A 26,059-nucleotide genomic window follows, 5' to 3' on the forward strand; every position below is an offset into this window, starting at 1 on the left:
ACCTAGTACTAGGTAGAAAGAAAGAAGGCCATCAAACAAAAAATAAAAAATACGAGAAAATATTACAAGCTAAAGAGATTTCACCAATATCAATATGCCGATTTTGACAGAAACTTTGGAGAAGAGAGACGTTTGTGTTCTGTTGATCCCTCATTGCTTGATGCAACGTTATTGATATGAAGATTTGATGATTAAGGTGAAATATCTCTATCTGGACTGACAATATTTCATAAAATGGAAAATAAAAATTTTGATTTAAATTTAAATCGTTATCAAACCAGTGATTCTTCCCATGACTCCCGATATTTCAGCATGCCTAACCATTTGTGAAATAAATTATGATCTCTGCCTAGGATTACCAAGGACGTATTACAAAAGATAGAGTTTCATGTGGAAAAAGCATATTATTGTGAATGGTTGCGAAATATGTGAAGCAATTGCATAAAAGTGCCTGACTTGCTGCTTAGGAATAGGGAATTAATTTTGAAGGAGTTCTGCAGAAAATTGAGAAAAGTTTCCTAACCAAGTAAGAGGCTGAAGGTTCACTCCACCAAAAATAAAATCCTCGTAAAATTCTTCCTCATATTAAAAGAGCTTTATATGGAGTGCAAGGCAAAAGAGGTTTCTTCAGCAGTTACTCACACAACTCAGGGACTGAAAAAAAGTAGTACCGTACAACGATTAGCAAATCTTCCAGGTCGATCACAACTGTTGTGAACAATGGGATCGCACAGAAACTTAAGCAAATACTGCTTGAAGTAAAATTAACTTGACAGGAAAAGCATAAGGAAGAATAATTAAATAAAAATATTAGCGTTGAGTTTTATATTAACCTCGTATTAGTGTATTCCTGTGACCATTACCTGTTCAAAAAGTAATATAACCGGAATAGTAATTACCAGAAATGGAATTATTTGCAATCTTACGTATTTGTTCCTCTGACAATAAGCCAGCAGTGGGCAATTTGAAATCTATCACATTTTTACATACATAATAACAGAAATTAAATTAGCGATTAATAAAGAAGCATGGCATGATTTCTATTTTAAATTCCATTTGCATTAAAAAGTTAAACTATATTTATTCAAAACCAGTCGCATTTCAGATGGCAAGGGAACGCAAGTTGCTCGCGAGCCCCAGTCAAGGTGTCAGAGAGCCGCAATTTGGCCATGTCTGATCTAGCAAATTGGCCCGGATGTGAGGTGGTCTTACATATAAGATGAGCTTTGCATTTGTATTGTGTTTTATGAGAAATAAAACGCTATGCATGTAGGACAGCTTCAGTTATGTTAAAGGTGTTTCCGCAAGGAGCATAATTAAATAGTTTAAATGTTATACTTAATGATAAAACTAAGAGTGTATTTTCTTTGAATGTAAAAAATAAGTAATAAATCACCTTATAATACTTTTAAAGAGTTTGGCTGCGCATATAGGGCAAGAATGGCTTTTAGAAAGGTTTCTAAGAGAGATAAACATTGTTTATAAGCGCGAACTAGCGTTTCATATGCTCTCACATAAGACGATATGCATATAACGTACTGGCCAGAATACATATCAACATCATCACACATCAGACATATAAATATATAGTCTCGTTTGGACCAATACGGTCTGTGTTGACTAGCAAAGCAAATACCGCTTACTAGCGCGAACAGGAGATCGTAATGAAATGAAGTATTTTTGAATTTAGAACAATTATATTTTTATTATATTTCTTTAAGAAAATTTGTAACAGATAGCAGATAAAATTATGCTATGAGATATGCAGTATCGCATTAAAATACTTAAATTATTTTGCAGACTTTTTCTTTTCTGTGTTGTTAAATAATGAATTACATATATACAATTATTTTCGAGAATAATTTTAAACGACTTCTGTCACATTTTAATTGTGTTGTTGATGAGCGTTAATGCTCTGTTATAGTTTATGCAAAGAGTAAATTATTTTATACTTAACTAAAAAATAGTAAACATTTTTGTTTGATATTTCTCATTTGAAATTGATTTCCTTTAATGTAGAAAAAACTGATTCTAATTTGTCGGTGAAAAATGCTGTTGGATAGTTGGTTTTCGAGCACAGGAAATTAGGATTTTGCACGTTTCTGAGCGACTCTAACGTTTCAGAGCTGCGGCGGCTGCTCTGGTTAAAAATAAAAATTATTATATTATGTTTTATAAAAGTGAATTTTGATTTTATGTCGTATTATCGAGGTAAGTTATTCAAAAAGACCGCTGCATTATGTGAGGGGATGGGGAGAGAGTCTTTTAGATGCATTCTTTTTCATTACTCCTCCGTTTGATCCATCTTTCCAGTTAAGAAACTTAATAATGATCCTCAAGAGAAAAAAATAATCAGAATGATGATTAAAAAATAATGAAGTCAAATGACGGGAAAAAGGAAGGCTAGGAAGTCTTGTAAAAGCTCTGCTCAATATATTTATCTTCCAAGCAATATCGAATTTTATTTGTCTCACGCATTGACAATGCATTTGCAATGACGTAATCTATTTACGCGTGATCGCATATTTTAGAAGAAATGAGAACGAAATTAAAAGATATTTCCCAGTAACCTACGTCACTTTCGCTTCATGTGCCCTGATATGGCAATGCAAGTTGCGCATGGAGTTCAGCAGTCGGACATTCGAAGCCGCATTTTTTTAACACTTACAAATTGATTTTTATACGTATATTTGTTTGCGAAACGTGCTCTTGATCATCCGGCATTGCGCTTCTTTGCAAGACTTAGTTGCGCCGGATGCAGTTACGATTCAAAATTTTGATAATTTGAGAGAAAATTTCTCATTCACATTTCGTTCGACAAATATAATCATACGCTGTCGATTGCTAAAGAACTTTAAGAAAATAACATTGATATATCTTAATTGATAAGATGTAAAACAACTTCTTTTATATCGTGGCCTTCAACGACTTTAATCATATTGAAAACTGTGTTCCAAAATTTATTCAAACTGCCTGGATCATGATGGTACAGGATGATCTTAATTTTACACAATTATGAATTTAAAAGTAACTATGTATGCTGTAAGAAAAATGTTTACACACTGATAAGCAAAAGCTTGTGGATGCAGCTTTGGCGTTTTCAGCACTAGACCATAACCTGTGTTGTAACGCGGATATTTCTCAGGCCACTTCATCTTATACGTCAACGTTTTATACTCTAAAGTTGGTGAATTATATATTACCGTTAAAATTCGAGAGCTGTTAATATGCACATTACCTAATTAATCTGCAAACTGATTTTTTCCGTTACAGTGCGGAATCATCTATGAAGTAATAGTTTTCCGCACTTTACCTAAATAATGAGCACATTAACGAGTTCTAAATCTTTAAAGTGGGGGGAAAAAATTCCTCGCTTTTTCTTTTTCTCCTCCACTCCTTTCTCCTCCCTCTTTCTAAAGCTTGTATCAGCGGTATTTTGTTTTCGGCGTCACTTTTTCATAGTTTGTGTCATGGCTTGTCACAGAAGTCAATTTGTAAGGTGTTTTCTAGTCACAGAAATCAGATTGTAAAGTATTTTCCTGTCACAGAAGTCAGTTTGTAAGGTAACCTCCTTTCCGCATGCCTTCGTGGTGTAATTGCAAGCATATTCGACGCGTGTTCGAGAGGTTCAGCGTTCGAGTCCCCTCGAGGGGGGCACTAACCATCTTTTATGTCTTCAGGTTAAAAGAAAACCTACAAGTTGCTATGCAATTCGAAGTATCAGCAGTAATTGTATTGCATTAATAAGTAAGCGTAATTATATCAGGATTTTTTCAAATAAGTTCCTTTATTTGTAATATTTTAAAAAATTTAATTGATTCTTTGTATTCTGTTTTATTCATTTATTGATTCTATAAAGTATACTGCTGATCCACTGATTCTATCAACTTTATTGCTTATATATCAATAAATAAATAAATAAATAACGTTATGTTTCAACAATTGTTAGTATTTTTTACTCACATTTTGCTGATTATTACACCAAATTAAAAAGTAAGTAAATATTATTATAGTTCATCATTACCAGTATATTTTTTACAGTCTGCTATTTGCTAATTATTATGCGAAACTACGTAGAACTTTATGAAATAAAAGTATAGCACGTATTTCACTTAGTACTACCTAGTATTACTGAATAGTTTTGTCTTAGCTTAAGCATACAAAAGTGTGACTATTATTCGAGCAAGGATCTTATTTTTACTTTGACGCGTTCCTAATTTACATTGCGCAAATTGTTTAGGAAATCTGCAGATTAAGTATGCAACGTGAGAAATGAAATCATTTTCCTGTACTTAACCGAATCTGCCTAGTTAATCTGCTGATTTTCTAGATTATCTAGATACTACCTAATTTTTTGTCACCACCTAATTGCACACTACCTAATTTTTTGTCGAAAATCAGGTATATATTTACCGGTAACATATGCAAAAGTTTCAAGCAAAATTAGATTCTAATTCGGGAATAAAAGTTTTAATTTCTAATTCGAGAACTTTATGATTATATTGTATTAAAGTTTCTAGTTGTAACATTGATTATTTACTCGCAAAATTCACTTTTAAAAACGTTTCATATCTTTTCATGTAAAAGCAGTTTGCTTTTACTTTTCGTAGATATACATGTTAAATCAAAAAATTGTGATCATCAACTTTCAGACATGATTTATCGCTACTAAATTTATCTGCGGTAATCAATAAACTTCTTCTAATAAGTGCAACTAACTATAAGAATTTTCAACTAACTATAAAAAGATTTTCTTAAAAATTTCAATTCGTATATTCTTTGTAATAATAGTCCTATAAATTTCATCAGTAAGCAATTAAGAAAACCTTATCTCGTTCTCTTAGACACGAAAACCCTTTTAATGATATTTCATTGTAATACAAGTCAAACTCTAAGTTTTAAATTAAACTTTATGTAGATATTTTCATCAAATGTCTAAAATTCTTTTAATTACTTCCTTATATTTTTAAGATCCAAAATTGGACACTGGGGTGAAAAATCTCTTATCTCCGTTTCATTTTTACTGGCGATTTGCATTTATAAACAGCAAAATATGTTTCACAGTACGGAGTAATTTGGCGGTGATCATGTTTTTAAACTGGTTAGTTTTTTTAAGCTGATGAATTTTCTTCTGGGTGTATCTAACTACTGGAATGTTTTCTGCAATACCTCTTCAGACTTCAAGTCTGCAAAATCTTAACGAAAAATATTTAACTGCATGCCTTTCCATGAAGGAAAACTGTTCACTGTGCAGAAGCGATTTAAAAAAGCTTGGACCCATTTTGAATACTTAAGAAACTATGGATGGAAAATTCTAATCCTCGAATCTCGAGAATACTGAAAAATTTTTTAGTTTCGAAAACTTGAATCTTTTCGCTTTTTCGAAGTGGAATCTTTCAAATCCTAACCTAAAAACTTTATATGTTGGAAAGTTTAATCGCATTGATGTTTAGGACAAGAGTTCATCAAAAGAATAACGCGACTGTTGGGATTTGAGCGGTACCTGGATCATCCATGTTCCCTTGTGGCTTGTCTGGACGTCACACTGTTTTAATACGCTAGCAAAATCTGTCGCAATTTTTTTAAGCAATCGCTGAGCTTCGCGTTCACGAAAATTCCTGACATTAACTCTTGAATAGTCTTGAAAGATAACTTGTTAATAATAGCTCTCAGGGCTTCCTGGCAATTCAAGTTTTTTTTTTAAATCAAATTAAGTCGAGAAAATGTTTCTAAAATTTCAAAAGCTTTTATACACATTATGTTACTAAATTTCATTTGAATCTTCTTAGTAAATATAAGCGCATTTTTTAAATACTTTATTCTTAAATATGGTTTTCATTAAACACAGATTTCGAATTTTGTTTAAATTAAAAGCTTTTAATGTTATGTAGAAGTTTTTCCTCCATCCTATTACTCATATTTAAAGGATTCAAGAAAATTCAAGATTCATTCCACCTCTACTTAAATCAAACACACATAAAACTAAAGAGGTTAATATACGTTTTGTTCTGAGCTAGAATTTTGTTAGTGTTTTCGGAGATTTTTAAATTTAAAGAGAACGGGGGGGGGGGGTAATTTTGAAAAACTCATCGTATGCAGAACTATCTGAGACCCCTCCCTCCTTAGGCTACACACGTCCTCAACTGAAAGTACTCAGTATCAGATTAAGGTCATTGACATACTACTTAATGGTATTAGTAAACAGGAAAGCTATCGCTCTCTCAGAGGAAACCTATTTCTTTCTCTTCTAACTTTAGTCTTTGTTTCCAGAACATTCCATCTAAAGAGCAACAGATTTCTTAGGTTATCTTTCATGTGAGTTTATTTTTGCATACTTTGTTTTTAGCGATATCGGAACCCGATATCGCTTAATGCACTGTACATAAATCGTAAACAAAGTTGAATGAGCCTATCATAAGGTCTCTACAGACCTGCAAAAGCATGCGGTTTGCCGTGAAACGTTAAGGTTCATTGTATTGCCCCAATTATATATTCTTCTGAAAATAACAGTAATAATTCGTGCATAAATATTTATTGTGTTTGCTTTTGTGTACTGTTACCAGTGGAAATGCTACAAATAAGATTTTTTTTAACATTGAAGATAAAAACTGTTACTTTATTTCGAAAGAATTATAATTGCATTAAATGTCCAAATCTCGCACATACATAGTAGGAAGATGACAGCTAATTTTAAAACTCCAGATTCTATTTGTAGGTATGACACTATGAATCTGTCTAGCTATAATATTCAGGATGGCCATTTGCTAAATACTTGAATTTGTTTTCTACTACACTTTCTTAAGAATTTTATCATAAAACGCACCACAATTTCGATAAAACAATAAACTTTAATAAAATATGCACCAACAAAATATATACTTAATTTTCATAAACGTACTTTTAATTAAAGCATTTTTTTTTAAATCCATTGTAGAAATCTGTAAGCAAAGTATCTGTTTCAAATAGTTCAAATCGCAGTGATCGAAATACAGCAGTAATAGAAATGTCCCAATGATGAAAGTATTGTAACAACAGAACGTAAATCTATACTGTTACAGTTAAATGGAAACATATAAAAACGCTTTCACGCGAAACCATCTTTAACTCGTATTGGCAAATGGAGAAAAATCAATTAAATTGTTCCAGCTTGGCCGGTATCTGTTATTTCGAAATCAATCTTTGTAACGCTATGTAGTTTAAAGATCACGCTAGGTAGTAGACTCAAAATAATAAATACGAATTAAAAACTGAAAATACGATCTCTCTCTATATAATCGTGAACAGTGAATTTTCATACTTTTAATCTTATATTTTAAACGGTTTGTTTGCTAACAAAGCATACAAGGGCAGTATGCCTAAGAAAAGATACTTTTGCTGAGATCTTTGGAGTGAAATAAGCACATATTTACATTAGATACGAGAAAAAGTACGAAAGCCTTAAATAGTAAGACTTTGTCGACAACGAGGATAGAAGTCGGGACACCCACCCAATGTCCTGCGGATTTATTTAGTCTGGCCAAGGTTATATGAAAGCAAGTAGTAACAAATGTAAATATAAAAAAAAAACAGTGTCAAAAATAAATAAAAGTAAAAAAAAGATATACATTTTGATGAGCATTCCATTAAAATCAACCCACATAATAAGAATCATCTTGTATTGCGGTATAAACTAATAGCAGTTTTTGAAGCGTAGCATTATAATACTATCAAACCTCCTTTAGTGGAAGACATTCTCCATTAACGGATAGATCCCTAAATCCTCGGATCGTCGAACTAGGAGACAAATGCACTCCCATTTTGCAGACGGTCTCTGATAACGGACCAAAAACCTTGGTTCCGTGAATATCTGCTAACGAGAAGCTCGACCGTGCTATTTTACTTCGAATGACTACAAAAGATAACTATCTCAAAAAGGTATATTAGGAACATTTTTCGAATTTTCTTTCAAGAGTTTTCAGAGACATAAAAGAAAACAAGTATAGTCACCGCATAATAGCTAGAATGTTTTCTTTTCTCTTCGAATGAATACGCTTGACCTTAATCTTAAATAATTTTCATTCAGAGACATTAAAAGAAAACAAGTATAGTCACCGCATAATAGCTAGAATGTTTTCTTTTCTCTTCGAATAAATACGCTTGACCTTAATCTTAAATATTTTTCATTGGACTTTATTACAATTTGATTTATACATCCTTTCAGTGCTGATTCTCTGAATTCTCAGCTCCAAACTGAGCGAGATCAAATTATTTCTCCCCCATTTAAGTTAGTGTATCCAATAGTCCATCTGCCACTGCTTGGCCTTCATCGTTTATCTATCAATTCATATAATCAATAAATGAATTTATTTCGACGGTCACTAATCATCCTCGGTCCTACGCTCTCGTAAGAATCTGAAGCTCGATTATTATGCACTATCTTTCTTGTGTTTATTACCTAGTTTATGGTTACATTCCAAAATACGAGTATGTTTCAAGTTGTTGCTAAGTGAGAAGAATCTCTATGCGGCAGATGATAAATTCGTTATTTTTTTATCACAACTTTTTTTCATCGAACCTAGTATTAAGATGATTAGGGAGAAATAAACTGCGAACAGCTCCATAAACGGAATTCTGCTAATGACCTCAAGTGTAGAGCTGTCGTCACAGCAGACGCGCATGAACTCTAGAATGTGCTGATTTTTTAACATTCTGGAAGTATTTCAGCAAATGTGAATAAAATCATTTTTTTTTTTTTTGGCTAAGCAACAGTGTAGTGAATCATGCTATTTTTATTACTGAAAACAGAAGAGGGGGGAAAAGGCAGAAAGAAGGTATGCTTAATTTATGAACACACGAAGTCTAATTCGAAAGGGAAGTCACTATATTGCTGATATAAAGAACATATTGTTTTAACAAGAATATGTTCAAAATTCTTGTTATGTATGTTGTAAAGAAGATACATAATAACTGTCATGATCAGGGAGCTATTTGTTAAATTTGTCGCTAATTTGCGAGCCCTGTGTCCTTTTTATTTATTTCGAAGAAAAACAATGTCTTGGATATTTGTTCTTCTCATTTAGGCCTTTTAGTTGAAATTTCCTTCTTATATCTACTCATTTACCTATATATCTATGCATCTACCGATAGTTAGCTATGGTTAGCGATAGGATACAGTTATTAAAGATGTCGAATAATAGTTATATACCTGTATTTGTTTGTATTTTGATAATAGGTTAAAAGAACTAGAAAATAAGCCACCAGAATCAAAGAAAAGTCTTTTATCATGCGAAAATTGATATCAAATTTATTTTCACAAGATAAACGATTTTAAAAAATGATTTAAATATACAAATTATTATTGTGTATCCAAGTACAAAATAATGGCATTAGAAGGTCTTTAATGAATTGGACCAGTAAAGATTCGTTATAAATTACAGTAAGTACTGTTAAAAATAAAATTATTCAAATAAGCATGTTTTTGTTTAATCTTTCAGTGTGTCAACATTATATACAGGATACTTTTATTTTGAACAGCCCTAATCGGTAAAGTAGTTAGCGTTGCTGGCTGCCATATAGATAGGCACAGGTTCGAATCCCGGAAGGCTTGCACATTTGTAAATAGTGTCTTTGTGGTGTAGGGACACTTAAAATGCACAGGGATCCCAAAGTCTTACCCAGTGGTTTAGTGGCAGTGGAAGAGAGGTAGGAGATCTTTTAACCCCATTCCCTTGGGAGACTCTTATTCAAAATTGGGACGAAACTGGGCAAAGGCGTTCTTCACCTATAAGTTTGGGCAACGATAGACGAAACCCTGTGCTCTTCGCTATGATAAAATTTAAGGACTTGATTTGATGTTGCCGTTAAACAAATGAAATAAGTTACAACATCAACGATTTTTATTTTGAAAGAAAAAAAAATGTATTCTGCTCCAATAAGAATTTTCAATTGTCAAGGAATATGAATTAAAGATTTTGAAGCAAGAGTGATGAGAGGTATGTGAGGTGGCAATTTGCTACCATGTGGACTGATTAATATTGCATTAGCGTAACACAGTGTCACGCGAAGAAAGAAAGACTCGAGTGTAAACGTTTCTAGCAACAAAAACAGTAAACATAAAAATGGAAAGCTATGTTTAAAGTCATTTGATACCTTTTAGAACTTCGAAGTGAACTAAACATGTATGTGAATAGAAAGTTAGTAATCTATATACCTAAACAGGCATGTAAGGTATTAAAATGTACCTCGAAGTATGTTTTTTCCGCTGGAAGAATTAGTATCAGCAAATATCACGTAGAAAGCTAATATGCTCTGTAATCGGAAATATTTGCAGACATCACGCATTCAAAAAACAAATTTGCAAAACTGGATGCTATATTTAATCGATAATCCTGCATAATTAGTACTTAGGACTTTAAATTTCATTTTCGGTTTTTGATCTATTTATATAATTTTACCTTTTCCTTTTATTACTCTTTCACCCTTAAGCACTGCCCTTAAAAGACAGATTCGTTTTCATTTCATTATATTATACTCTTTGAAGTACGTTAATTGCTAATAAGATTCTATAGCATACTTCAAATACGAACTAGCTTAAATTTTATAAGACATAGAACTTCTTCAGAGTTTCGGTTCAGATATTACGGTTGTAATACTGACATTCTATTACACTTTCCTTTTTCTTCAGCTCCCCCTTAAAGAAAATGTTGTTTAAATATGTTTCTCATTAAATTACTCATAAAGTGCTCATCAATTTACTACTCATAATTCAACTATTAATAAGGTATCTTATTTTTATTGTTAAGCTTTATATTTTTGCATTTTATATTTAAGTTTGAAGCGTTATGAGAACTAAAATGCATTAAATTTTGCTGCTTTCACGGAGAAAATTTGATGTAAACATTTTAAACTTCTTACAGTCATTTTCGATCTTTACCAAGGATGTAACATGAATATCTGTTTACGGCACAAATATTCCTGTCCATATCTTTCAAACAAGAACTAAAATAAAACCCTCTCATAAACATATTATGAAGATTTCTCTCTTTCATGACGTCTACTTATCTAGAAAATAGCACAATTATCCATTTTATTTGTTTTCTGCCCCATCTTCACTACCTAAATATGGTTAATATGCTTCACATCTAGTTTTGCTAACATAATAAAGAAATCATAACCATATGATAACGCTTGCGAAAAAATTTCTGGAAGTCCGAAATATAAAAATGCCTCCTATCTTTTGAAGACAAAGGCATGAAAATTTTAGAAACTGATAATCAAAATTTACTCTTAAATTCTGAAAGATTTTATCTTGTTAAAAGAGAAAATCAGATGTTTTTTAAATGTGGGAGTTAACTAGCAATTTTATCAAAGAAAAAAGCAAAATGATCTTAGATTGAAAGCTTTATGATCTTACGATTAGCTTTATTTCAGCTAACTTCTTTTAATCAATTGATGTTATTTTATCAATCTAGAATACAGACTTTGCGGAGCTTACAAGCTTCGTACAATTATTGTTTAGAATTCATATGCAGATTATGTATCTTACCTAAATCCTAACAAAACAACAAAACTTTTTACCTGTTCTGTCACTTTTATGGATGAAAAAGCATACGAATAAATGTTAAATCAATATGAAAAAGACCTTTTAGGAATCTAGTGGGAAGAGAAACTAATGTAAAATTTAAAATTAGGAAAAAATATAAATTTTGAGTATTTAAATTTTGAGTTTTATTCAGTTACATGCCGCCCCCCCCAGCGGCCGAGCGGTAAAGTCGGTAGTACCGGTACACTGGTAGTTCGGTCCGAGGTTTGAATCCAGGGAATGAGCTGGCTGCATGGGTGCTTTCGTGGTTTTCTCCATGTGTAACGTGTATACGAACCAGTTTCCCTTAGAAAGTCCTCCACGATGACATCTCTCCCCTTAGGCAGGTAGCCCTCGAGGCTTTGCCGGAGTCAAACAAATCAATTACACTCCAATTTCAAGTTGATTTTGTGCCTAATTTTTAATAGTTAAGCAACTTGGTACCTGTTATTCTATATAAGTGTGACTGATGAAGAGACACTTTGATGTGAAGATACATATTCTCACAGATACGGCTAATTTCAAGTTGAACTGGATAACATTCCAAAGAAAACAAATAGCGATTGAATACATGTTTTACAACTTTTCATTAATATTTAATTTTAACTTTATATCTCTTCTTCCATAATTGCCTGATTGCTTCACTCGTCATATTCTTATCATGGCAGCTCTAGAAATATACTAACATCCATAACCAATACTTGAATTATGTTTGATTCTGCTTGTTTTGATTTTGAAGTTTTCTTCTTTTTTAGAGTACGTCTCTCCTCTTCTCAGATAGAGAGGCAGTTGATTTTTCGGAACAGAAATTAAAAAAAAAAAAATCATAGCTATCGAAAAAAATTCTACAAGTAGTTGAGAGATTACATGAAGATCAAATTAAGGAGGAGGAAGAATACTCGTTTTCTTATCCTCAGTTTTACAACTGGAGAAGGGGGGAGATTAATTCAGTTTCAACACCCACTCAACGGAATTCATCAAAGATAATGGATCGATATTTTTCCTCTCTAGTGACAGTGTATAGTTTCACTTTTCAAATCGTTTATCTATGGCTTGAAATAGAGACGCTATGAATCATGCCTTAAGTTTAGATTTTGACAAAATAGATTAGTTTATTTAAGGTCATTGTCATTCGCCGTACTAACCTTCATATTGTTTTAGAAAACAGCGAAAAAAATTTTAATGCATCGAAATTAAATTATTTATTCACACTCTGCTTCATTCAACTAGCATATCTGAAAAAGTATTTAAATGAATGACAATCCTAATTCACGTATTTCTTTTCATGAACTAATCCTTAAAAGAGGTCATGTCATGAAGATTATTTGATTTGCATGACCAGACTCTGAGTAACTAAACAGACTGCTTTTAATTTATGCCTTTTTTAGATTGGAGTTCACTCTACTTCGTGCTCATTCATCTCACAGGCTTTTTCAGGAGTTCATACCTTCATTTTTTAAAACAGTACTCATGGGATATTTCAGATATTCATATCTTCATTTTTACTAAAATAATACCTTAAGTCCTCGCCGGAAATTTGATTTTCAAAGTGAGAAGTTTTGTCAATTGAAAATACCGCATTATCATAAAATCCGATCGATATTTAACAATTCTGTAAATCTTTAGTATGTCTGATAATAAAAGTATCTCTGATATTTCAAAGTTCATTCCTATTCATAAACAACAACAAACAGAGTTTTCGAGTTGCTTGACCGCGAGATTTCATATCCGAAATTTTATCGAAAGCAATAACAAGCGGTGAGTTTATTGCTGCTATTCGGAAGAGCGATTTGTTAAAGATAAAAAAGACCCCATCCCTTCCTGAAAAGAGAATGTTAACTAACAGTCTAAAGCCATATTAATTTATCTTTATCGACGTTTGTTTGGTTGATTGTTTTATTACTATAAATCAGTGTAGGATGTCTGCCTGAGGAGGGATGTCTTGGTGGAGAATTTTCTAAATATTATCGAAGAAATTATCGTCTTAAAAATTTTCCCTAGATAAACTATGATTAACTTACCGTTTTTTTCCGAAAATCATTTATGAATTTGAGACTTTTTGTTCAGTCGGTTATGAAAAATCACATGAGGGCTATGATGAATTTATCTAACAGAAGAAGTTCGAGAATTAAATGACTAAAATACTGGTTTTTTTATTATTATGTATCATAAGATGCTTGACTTTCCTGTGAGTTTCAGTATGAATACAATATATTCCATTCATACCACACCCACGTATTCAGATAAATTTGTCTATACGATATTTGGCGTTGGCATTTAATAATTTCTTCAAAACAGTGATAAAAGGAGGAAAATAATTTGAAAGATTTCAGTCAATTACAGAAAGCCAGATCGTTGAGGGTAAAAAGAACACTTTCAGATATCTACTCGCGTTAGTTAGGAAGTTGGCAGTCTATGTATATAATATATACATATAAACAAACGAATATAAAAGAGACATTGATAAGGATTACTTATATAATCTTGTAATGTTTGGTAAATGAAAATTTATTGAATTATTTACCAATAGTTTTTATCAAATATGATATTTCATTTAATATTTACAATTCAGAAAATATTTATAAACCAGAACGCTATGTTAAGCTTTGAGCATCTTCTCGGAGTTTAGCTGCTAAGTTACATAATTTAATTTGAAGTTTGTATTTAACCAGCTCTGTTTACCTTATCAGATTAAGTCCATTAAGCACGTCAATGCTTTATAAAAAGTACATGTTAAGTTGCTTTAAGAGCAGAGTTCTCCTAAATAAAAATATCCGATATGGGGAATTATAAAATATGGAAGTATTGTTTAGATATAGCACGAAAAATTATATCGTGCTAAGGATTTGGCTAATAACAGATGACTAATAAACAGATTAGAAAGGCAAATAACTTTCACACTTCATTTGAAAAATATTTATTTAAGCTTTAAAAATAATGACACCAATACCTTATAACCAACAAATATTTTTCACACTGTAAGTTTGTTCTATATAATTATTTAATTCGTCAGCAAGAAGAAGGCCGGAGGTTAAAATAATCATAAATTTCGATGCCTTTGAGAAAAGCCAAAGAATTCAAAAATGGACAGATTTTCTTATGTAATAATAATTAAAAAACTCAGCGGCGTAACAGTCCTGATGGGCCAAGGCCTGCAGTGCCCGAAATCTGCTTTCTTGACCATATGCCCTGAAGAAGTGGTCAAGCTTGTCGCAGGACCTCCAGTGTTTGGTCCCCAAGCGAACTTGGTACTCATTTTATGGACCCAAGTGATAGAAAATCAAGGGATGAATGGCTGAGCTGACCTTGCCCAGCCCGGGAGTCGAGCCCCGTACCTGTGGTACTGCTGCGAGATGCGCTAGCCACTGCGCCACCGGGCCTCGTAATAATAATTAAATACGCGATTTAAGGTATGAATGGCGCATGTTTGACTCGTAAGAGAACTTGGAAGAACGATTATTTTGTTGTTACTACTTAAAAATTCGCAAGTTTGTCAACGTCCGAAATACAATGAAATGACTATAGCACAACAGCTTACTTTAACAAACAGTAAGAGAATTACCGGATTAAGTCTGGTCATCATCTGCATAATTAAAAAATATTTAATAAACAACTATTACCTTGTTGAACAACTAGCAAAATGTCAACCTCTAATGAGTAATGACCTTGAAATAATAACCTATCTCTTTTTTTAAAAAAATCTCCATTTCAGAAGAATGCTGCAGACTGATGATTTCTAATGAACGACTAATATTGAGGGTAAAGTACCGGCTGATTCATATTTAGTATGTACCGTACGTTGTGTATTACATCTCTCCTGTGTCAGTGTTTTCCTTTAAATTAACCCTCCGTTTATGGGCTCTGTGATATCTGCTGGTTGTCACATTCGTTCTTGCATTACAGAAAAGACTAAAAACACATACTTCATATCATATTAATTTTAAAAAATTCAAAAATTGAAAGCTCAGAATTCAGCATTAAGGAGGAATGCAATTTTTAGTAATAAATGAAATTACAGGAATGATCTCTGTTTTAATATGGAACTTCATCTAATTTTATGCTGAGGATTAACTGCTAAAATTTTAATTACGATGTCGTACTGACTCTCGTATTTCTAACATGCACCATTTCTCTCCAAAAGATGCAGTTAAATTTAAAACAAAAGGGAAAGAAGAAACGCGGAAGTTTGATTATGATCGTTGTTACTGTTAGCTCGAGGCGTGACTAAGAAGCTGTTATAGCGTCTCGCTACTACTACACTTTCAATTAGAACTAAATATGAGCTGACTGGATATTACTGGTTAAAAAGCAATTATGCCTAACTTGTTTTTATTAGGAAGATATAAGTGTCATGGACGTTTCTCCAGGGTAAAGAAGTGCTTTAGTAACCATAAATTATTGCTGTCTGTTTCAGCTCTCCCAAGTCTGCAGTAATTTTAGTTTGTAAATCATAAGTAATCCTTAAATAAATTAAACTAAAATTTTTTCTCCTTTATTGTAAAGTTTGATTTCTGTCGAGGGCGAAAATTCACGAGAGATAATGATTGTCTAGCTGAAAGATAGCCAAGAGAATGAGTATTTAAGTCTAGACGCTGTAGCTTTACACTTAAACACTCCTTAGACTAGTGATCTTGGCCTAAAATAAATGTCATAACGCCCTTTTTTTCCCTAGGTAGGTATTAAAAATAAATCTAAGGGTCTAGGTTCATAAATATATTTTAACCTCAGTACATATGGCTCAATTAAATGGAAAGGGTTTGCTAATGGTGTATATGTCAATAAACAATCCCTAATGGAAAAGAAGGTGAAGAAACAAGAACAAGCAAATAAACTAGCTACATGTTAAAATTTTCAAAACCTTTCCGCAACTCAATTTATTTCTAAGATTAGAAAGCGAAAAGAGCTATTAAGCACAGTAAAAAAATTTCTAAATTATTGAATTAAATTTTTATTGATTTTCAAAGTGAAAACTGTAACGTAACTATTTTTTTTTTATTTTAGTTTTTCGCCATAAAATGTAATTTAAACTGTTGCTCTTGAATATTATATGCATTTAAACTCTTGTTATTTGAACGGACTTCAAATATAGAACGAAAAGTGAAAAGAAGTGAGCTACATATATTTCGCCCCAAAACATACTCATTTAATTTCAATGCCATAAACTAAAATTAAAGAAGCATAATAATAAAATTTATTGACATATTTTTCTACATAACGAAGGAAAAAAAAAGGGTAAATAGCAAAGTTATCCACATCTTTCAGGCTCTCTCCATCCATTTTTTTATTTACATTTAATAAAGCTTGAAAGCAGCCTGTCTAATATTTTCAAAATTAAAGTGCAATCGAGTCCCAAGAGCGCGTGAAACTTTCAGAGTACTACAAAACTTCACAAGTTTGTTAACTTTCCGACGGATAGGAGGGAAGGAGTGAGCAACGCAATGCAGGAATTTGCCGCATACATTTTGCATCTCTTCTAAAGTTCTCAGATGCGCTCATTGAGATAAAAGAATTACCAAAATACTGCTAAAGATAGATATTAGTACATAAATTTTTCATAATTCAAACATTTCGATCTTTACTCATAAAACTTTTTCACTCTTAATTACATGCCCAAGAACCACTCGCACTCAGTTTCGGAATGTAAGCAAAACCATTAACTACAGGTAAATTAGACTTTAGTTTTGACTTAAAAGGTACTAAAAATAACTATTAAATTTGTAATATTTTACCTTTCTAAACCACAGAACATACCAAATGGCCTCCCAAATCTTAAAAGTCTTTCAAAGTCCAGCTAAGGTATACCGTCGAATCTTCATCCTCGGCCTCTACAACTGACTGAAACGCCTGTCTCTGCCCATTTCAGCACAGACAAGCGCATGCGCCTTGAAAAATCAATGACCAACAATACCGAGATACCAAGCTAAGCAAATCAAATATAGTCACAGTATTCGCCGTTTACAGACTCCCCCGACTTCGATCAGCTAGCGAGTCGAATCTGTTAAACGAGTGACGTTTCGTAAGGGGTTAGATTACGAGATACGAAATTCAGAATTTCACCACCAGGATACGAGGAATAAAAGAGCCTGGAGCCTCTAATTCCTCGTATTTTGAGAACTCAAACGGGCTGGAGAGTTAAACGGGAGTAATCCGAGAGTTTAGGGATTTAAAAACACCGCGCAGCATTAATAGAGATCAGTACTTTTGCAAGTCATTCCGTATTTCCTCACCAAACAAAAACCTCTTTATGCCAGAAAATAGTGATTTTTTAGAAGCTTATCCTATACCAGGAAATTTAATTACTCAAAAAGATAAAACTATTTTAAGTTAAATGTCTAACAAATAAAAGCAGTTATACATAACCGCTATCTGAGGAAAAATAAGGGACACACTTCTTTCCCACATGTTATTAAGAAAGGAACTTGCCCAAATCTCATATTCTTTCGTGTCCTAGACTTTGATTCAAGAAAACAATGAAAACTTAAAAAGTATAATTTGTTTCACAAATTTATTTTGTGATTTATTTATTTATTTTGAGTAAATACTGACAGCTTCAGATAAAATTACTTTACCAGCTGATATGTACGATAAGCAGTAATTACTGGGTTTCTTTTCTGGATGGAATCTTCTAAACTTGTAGGCAAATCCGAGATAAGCAATCAAATACTGGGTTTCTTTTATGAATGGGATCTTTTAAACTTGTAGGCAAATTCGAGATAAGCAATCAAATAAAATACTGGGTTTCTTTTCTGGATGGGATCTTCTAAACTTGTAGGCAAATACGAGACTATATAAAAGACTAACGAATGAAGTTTTGTTCATCAAACTAAAAGCTGGAGATTCAATGGGGGGGGGAGAAATTTAGCACTGAAGAAGTTAGTTTATTTGAACATAAAGAAAGGAGAGGAAAGGAGATTGATGAGGGTAATTGAAGTTCATATTCAAGAGTCTCTCAAGAAACTTAGTTCTATACAGTTTAAAAATTGAATAAATGTCTTGGAGATTGATAAATATGTAAGTGACAATAGACACAGTAAATTCCTGCATTTGGGATTATACAGCTCCCTCTCCAACTGTAGATGAATGTAAAGAAACCAGTGAGGGGAATCTGAGCAAGTGTAGACAGATAACTGTCCAAACCATGAATGAAAGGGTGGTAAAATACATAAAAATTAGGAAGCAGTTATAAGCTGGAAAAATATAAATACATGAAAAATTAGGGAACAATTATAAGTTGGGAAAATATTAAATACATGAAAAAAATTGCGCTGAAAAATACACAATTCTTCTTACCAGAGTGTCTAAGTCTCAAGCGAAAACAGACAGTGGCAACATATTTCAGTGCAAGTCTTCAACGAAATTCCGAGATAGCTACATTTCAGAGCATGTTCGGTAAGTCATTATTTTTCATTGAATTCTCCAGTATCTTAATCAAGAATTATTTAAATAACCGCACAAATATGTACACATGGTTATTAATGGTTAATTCAAGAATTTGGTTGTAATAGGATACGGAATCTATCATGACTTGTTTTACTCTTTTACCACTTCTTCCAGAAAGTTTTCTCTGTGAAAAGGTTTTCTCCCAAGATCCATCCGTCAAAAATAATGTTCATCCACCGAACAGATGATTTTTCCCATGAGAAGAAATTTCCCCAAACTTGGATTTTTTGTATATACCTTATTAAATTTCTTATCATGATTTTTGTCATTCTAGAATGATACAGTATGATTACTCATCATCTGTGCATTCCAATTTGATGCGCTCCTGGAATGATATTTCATTCGCAAGTAACGTTTTGTATATTTTCAGGCACCTGAAAATTTTCATATGCAGATCATGGATCACTTTTATATTTATTCAAATTAACAAAGAATAAAAACTTGAATAAAAGTTTAAAGGATTCAAGAGACATAATTTGGCTTCAAAAATATTCATTTCCGTTTAAAAGAAAAAAGTTAACAGACATTTTCATATTTATTTGGAGAAAATGTTTTATTGCAAGCAGCATTTCGAACAGGACTGTGTTGATAGTTTTAAAGTAGTCACACTGGACTCTCCCTCATCCTTATCTTTTAAATTTAAGTTTTTACTTTTTATTACGGGTAGTTAAATCACAATGGCTTGGAAGCAATACATACATATGAAAAAATTCGTATTGAACTCTCGAGAACTTCCAGAAAATTATTTAGAAATGTTCCGGATTTGACTGGATGACTAAAATCTAGAGTTCGTGAATTTTGAGCAACACTACTAAAAACGTCAGATATATATATATATATATATATATATATATATATGTATATATATGTAATAAAATAAAAAATAATCCTCATTATTCTTCAAGATTTGAAGAAGTTTTTCACCGTAATTCTTTCATTTAATATAAGAGTTGGTGGTTGTTCAAACTTCAGCTGGCATTATTTGGACCCTGAATCATCGCATTTCACGCAATGTCTCTTTTATCTACCCAGATAAATATTACGGGTACCTCAACGTCTTTATTATTTTCTATAAAAATACTGAGTCTATTTTATCTTAAAATATTATTAAATAGGCCAATAAATGATCACATCTGAAACACTATCTGCCAAGGCTATAATTTTAGGTATGGGTCAATTACATCCAAATTTTCACCACACCAATCAAATTTAGTTTTAAGCTTTTTATTAAACTGCTTTCACAAACAGCATTCAAGTTCTGCGGCAGTAGGGATATGCTCTGCAGAAAAGTCTTTCAGCAGTATTCATGATGATTTGAAAAAAAAAAAAAAAAGTTCGTGTGGCTGCAGCTGAGAGGATGTATCTCTGAATCTCGTAGATGTATATTTTTCTTATTTTAAAATCTAGTTTATATTTCTAGCTTGCTGAGTAATTCTATCTTGATGAGTAATTAGAATATTTTTTAAGATTTTGTAGTAGGTGTTATTGTTATCATTACTCTGATTTCCTATTTTGGAAAAACTAAAACCATCGCTACTTCATCTGAAATGAATTACTACTTCAAATATGTTTTGCACCTCTGGTACATACGACGTCCAGAGTAAAATATTCACGGCTCCATTTTGAATAATTAAGTCTCTTTTTTTATTATTATTACATACATGCAAACGTCCACATGCCTTAATTGATAATAAAATAGCATCATAGCAATGGAACACCGGGATCAATTTGAAATAAAAAAGAACATAAATTATATCTATGCATATAGAGAAAAGTATGTGCATTTAATTTACTTTTCGTATTTATTACTGGCGGAAATTAATACATTTAAAAATATAGCATCCTCAATTTTTCATTATTAAGTAAGTAGAATAATTTTCTTTTAAAAATATTATTTCTTATATATCATTATTCGAATTTAGAAAAAGAAGAACTGACAAGTTTAAAAATTGTTAAATTTACATTTCAGAAAATTCTCGGACTCAAACGAGATTCGCCTTTCTCTCATTAATTGTACATTTATTTTCAGTAAGTATTTTCAGTAAGTAGTAGATTTTATTAGTACTTCATTTTGTTATATTATTGATGAATATGTAAAATTAGAAATGTCAGATACCCATATTATTTTTCAAATTGTACCAAAGTTTTCAAGGCTTATTTCTAAGGGGGGAGAAGCCTTTGTAGAGGGCTGTTTTAAGAAGATGATTAGTTGATTTATTAATTAGGCCAAGCACTTGGGACTATCTGTCTAGATGGACGGCATCTGAAAAGCGTTTAGAGAAACTGGCTTATAAACTCTGCATGTGAAAAGAACTGCCTAACCAATGTCATCTCTGACAATTGGACTTCGGACGTATCTACCAGAGTTTCATGGTTTCTAAGCCTTGAAATATTGGTAGCACCACTGGTGGGTCCTACCTTAATATACAGCGTGGTTAAAATTAAAGTGACCCTATTCAGACCCCTCTAGAACCTGTTTTACTTATTGAATTTTGATGAAATTTGGTATATATGTTATATGGACCATGGGGAAACGATTTCTGCAATTAAAAATAGTTCAACATGGGCCCTTTTTGCTCTTAACAATGATATTCATGCAATGCAGCTAAGCTATTGCTGCCGTTCTGATAAAACAGTTTTACCAGTAAAGCTCGATCTTTCTTATGTAAAGGCATGATTAACGATAACAAAGGCACGCAGAATGATTTTTCTGGTTCTGACTTCAAGTCTTTTTATAGGTTTGACTAATTTGAATAAGGAATTTTTGAAAATTGCCATCTGGTGGTCAAAATTTGAACTATTTTTTTTTTAATTGCAGAAATCTTTTCCCCATAGTCTATGTAACATATATACCAAGTTTCATCAAAATCCGATAGACAGAAGGGGTTCTACAGGGGTCTGAATAGGGTCACTTTAATTATAATCACCCTGTAGATGATATATAGGATAAGGAGATACCGCTAAAAATCTGCTTCTCTTTCCTTGAGAGGAAATTCAGTCTTCAAGCCAAGAAACCTTACAAAAGCTACTCAAAAATCTGCTTTTATGCTTCCAGTATTAAGTCCTTTAAGTACTTATTATGTGAAAAAGATATTTTATTATCAATGTGTCATGCATCTTTTATATAATTAGTCATAACATACATATGTAGCAGTATATTAGTCTACAAATAGTTTAGTCAAAAATGAAACCATTTGCTTTCAATGTCCACAAAATTCGTCAATTAAATAAAAAATAGATTGTGTAGTTTTCATTAACTAGAAAAAGTAACAAAAATTCCGACTTACTCTTCAACAAGGAAATTTTCTAATTCTGGAACTTCCATTGTGCCAAATCGGAAAATCCTAATACAAGGAATTAAGGTTTAGACCTGAAATGAAATGAAAAACAAAATAAAAATTGCCTTTGTTATTGTTAGCTCATTTTCTCTTTCGCTCAAGAAATAAGTTTTTCTGCAGCATCTAAAATTATGCAAATAATTTTTAAAATATCATGAATAAAATTACTCTACATTTTTTTAATGTTTATTTATCGGAAAGATCCAGAATATAATAATTATGATTTTTTAGTATGAATAGTATTTGGGATGGTAAGTCGAATTTATAATACTATCGGGTTACTTCCTGAACCAATTATTGAAAAACTAATACCTCTGAAACAGTTTTTACTTGATAATAACAAAAACCTGTATTATTTACCTGAAATGTTACTTTTTCCTCATCGGTAACGCCTTACACAAGATGAATATGATATACTATATCTATCACAGAAATCATGTTTTCCTTAATTGTTTCTTCAATTTGAGTTACTGAACCAAAAAATATTTACAACTGTCTCCACTTTCGTAATTTGAACCAACGTTAGAAGAATATTTGAGATAATTCTGTGCTACTAGATTAACTCTGTTTCATTTTACTAGGCAAATCAATAAAGAAGACTTTGGGTAAATCAACGCTGAGCTCATACTTTTCATATTATTTACATTAAATCATTTGCAGTTTAAGCTGTTTTTTAATTTAATTACCAGAAAAAAATTACACTTCCGTTATATGCTAAATATCTGTGTTAGAATCTTTTGCAATCAAAGTATTAAACAGAAGGCTACATTATTTGAAGCAGAACAGTTTAGAGGCCATGATTAAAAGGTGTATAATTAAAATAATTTAAAGTTTCAGTTTAAAATTATATTAGTGCTTCTCATAATAACAAAGCATGCAAAAATGAAATGCATTTCACCCTGAAGCTTTATGATGGCAAATTAGCAAATAAAGACACACACTGGAATTTCTGTTCGATGATTGAAAAAAATTAGAATTTGCAGATACTGAAAAATTGGGCCATAAGTAACACTTAGAAAATTTATGAACTGACTTTTCCATGACTTCTTTGAAAGCATTGCCTTAATAGTTTCTCCATCTTTGGCGTATTTTTTATTAGAATCTGTTTTCTTTAAGAATTCGGATACATTCTGGACAATAGCTCTCTGGTTACTTTCTAAATATTGAATTACAGAAATAATGAAAATATGCTAGTTTTCTTGTATATATGCTAGTTTCTTGTATATAATATGCTAGTTTGGAATTTTTTATCGATTTTGCAAATGCAGCAAAATGTTTGCCAGTACACTTTGTGTTTTTTCTTAAGTCTGAGGTTCTTTTAGATTTAAAATTTTACAACTAATTTTGTCCTTAAACTATTGCTGGAATTAAATCTAGTCTAATTTTTCAATTCATTGAACAGAAATTCCAGTGTCTTCATTTGCTAATTTGCCATCATAAAGCTTCAGGATGAGATGTATTCCATTTTTACATGCTTTGTTATTATGAGAAGCACTAATATCATTTTAAATTGAAACTTTAAATTCTTTTAAATATACATCTTTTAATCATAGTCTCTAAAGTGGTAAATCTGGTAGTGAGCAGTCTGAGTTAAATCTTTTCTGTTTTCTTGTTTTGTATTATTATTCTGAGAGTAATCTACTGTTTCGCAAACAATTAAACTGATTTGATGATAAAATCTTTATAAATTCAGCGTTGTGTTTAAAATTATGACTTTTGTGCTGCGATGATTGCAAAGAAGGAAATGTGGTAAAAACACAATTTACTTTTTAAAACAAAAGTTAATTAGCACAGGGAAATTATATGCAAAAAATAATGCTTAAGAAGGATTTAGTAAATACATTTATGTTATCTTTTAAATCTGAAAACGTTAAATTTTTTGAAAAGTTTTAACATCAGAGAACCAACCTTTTGTGATATTCACTGCTGCACCTAAATTTCATTTCTTTTGTGAGAGGGTAGATAATTCTTATACTTCCTCTTCGATACCAGACAGATATAACTAGGTACAAATGCTACATTAAATGAAACATTACTGCGTAATTCCAGCGATGGCTAACTAAAAATACAATTTTTTCTAGGTTAGTTCCAACTAATTGCTAGTGACACAACTGCAACGTTCTTTCCTTTGTTCTTTTTTTTTTTTTTTTTTTTTTTTTTTTTTTTGAAAAAAGGGGGAATTGGCTAAATGACATACAGTTCATCCACGGGTAATGATACATTTCTGCAGTCTTTGTCAATTTTAACTTCTAGATATAAGCTTTCTTCGAAAAACTATGAGGGAGAATAAATTAGAAAAAAGGAATGTGAGGGGATAAAGCATCAATATAATTTAATAAATAGCTTATTACATGAATATGAAATAGCGTAGTTTACTTTGAAGTGAACATTCCATTCACTATCGTGATGGAAAATTATTAAAGGAAAATGGTTAACGAGTATAATAGCCGCAATGAGTGTTGTTGCAAAATCACCTAAATTTCATTTCTTTTGTGAGAGGGTAGATAATTCTTATAATATTCATTCCATTTTAAATGTCATCCATCTAAAATATTCATTCCATCTTAAATGTCATCCATCAGTCCCAATATTCCCAATATTCATTCCATCTTAAATGTCATCCATCTAAAAATAATTCCCATGGATTTATAGTATCGAATATCGTACAGGAGAAGATACAGGGGTTGGACAAAAATATGGAAACACCTTTAAAAAAACATGTTTCTTTGCTTAATATGGTGTAGGAAACCCGTTGGCATCCAAAACAGCTTGCAGTCTTCTCGGAATGGATAAATACAGTTCCTGTATGTTTGCCAAGGGAATATTATACCATTCTTCCTGCAAAACGGTGGCAAGTTCAGATAACGATGTTGGCGGTGGATAACGAGAACGCACTTTCCGTTCCAATGTAGACCACAAAGGTTCGATAATATTCAGGTCTGGTGACTGTGGTGGCCAGGGGAGATGGGACAACTCATCCTCGAGCTCAGAAAACCAGTCCTGCACAATGTGAGCTGTGTGAACAGGGGCTTTGTCGTCTTGGAAGACACCATCACCATCGGGGAACAAAATTTGTACCATGCGATGAACTTGATCGGCCAAAATGTTCACATAAGTCTTGGCAGTCATGTGCCCTGACACAGTTATCATGGGGCTAGCAGAGAACCACGATATGGCTGCCCAAACCATAACAGAACCCCCGCCATGTTTCACTCTTGGCAACAAGCAGTCTGTATTATAGGCTTGAGATGGCGTTCTCCAGACGTAAACTCGGCCAGAAGTGGGAAACAATGTGAAAGAAGACTCGTCAGACCATATTACTCGCTTCCACTGCTCTATAGTCCAGGCTTTATGACTTAAACACCACCTTTTCCTGTTACGGGCATTAGCATCACTGATGAGTGGCTTCTCAATTGCAGCACGGCCAGCAATTCCCTGTTTATGAAGCTCCCTTCTAATTGTTTTGGTACTCACAGGGTTCGGTAACACAACATTCATTTCAGCAGTAACTTTTGCAGCTGTGATCTTCTTATTTTTCGTCACAATTGCCCTTAATGATCATCTGTCACGATCACTCAGGACACACTTTCGTCCGCGCTGTGATTTAGCAGATGATGTTTTCCACTTTTCAAATATGCGGAATAAATCTTCGATACAGTACCTCTTGAAACACTAAACACCTCGGCTACCTTGCTTACGGAAGCACCTACCATACGTGCTC

General features: G+C 32.3%; 1 protein-coding gene across 3 annotated transcripts in view; it reads right to left on the bottom strand.

Moving 5' to 3' along the window:
• LOC118202364 (sodium-dependent glucose transporter 1A-like) overlaps positions 1-26,059 on the bottom strand; it is an 83,071-nt gene that overhangs the window by 51,671 nt on the left and 5,341 nt on the right. The window contains exon 2 of one of the 3 annotated variants that reach the window (XM_085809036.1): positions 22,288-22,370. In XM_085809036.1, coding sequence (XP_085665162.1) covers positions 22,288-22,325 — 38 coding nt within the window. In that variant the 5' untranslated portion in view covers positions 22,326-22,370. Of the gene's footprint in view, positions 1-17,289; positions 17,421-22,287; positions 22,371-26,059 lie in introns of those variants that run through there. The other 2 variants (XM_035374526.1, XM_035374524.2) reach the window with 2 other exon arrangements.

Source organism: Stegodyphus dumicola, chromosome X2, assembly GCF_044657685.1.
Source record: "Stegodyphus dumicola isolate Sdum_Otavi_A_Nest chromosome X2, ASM4465768v1".
Taxonomy (NCBI): domain Eukaryota; kingdom Metazoa; phylum Arthropoda; class Arachnida; order Araneae; family Eresidae; genus Stegodyphus; species Stegodyphus dumicola.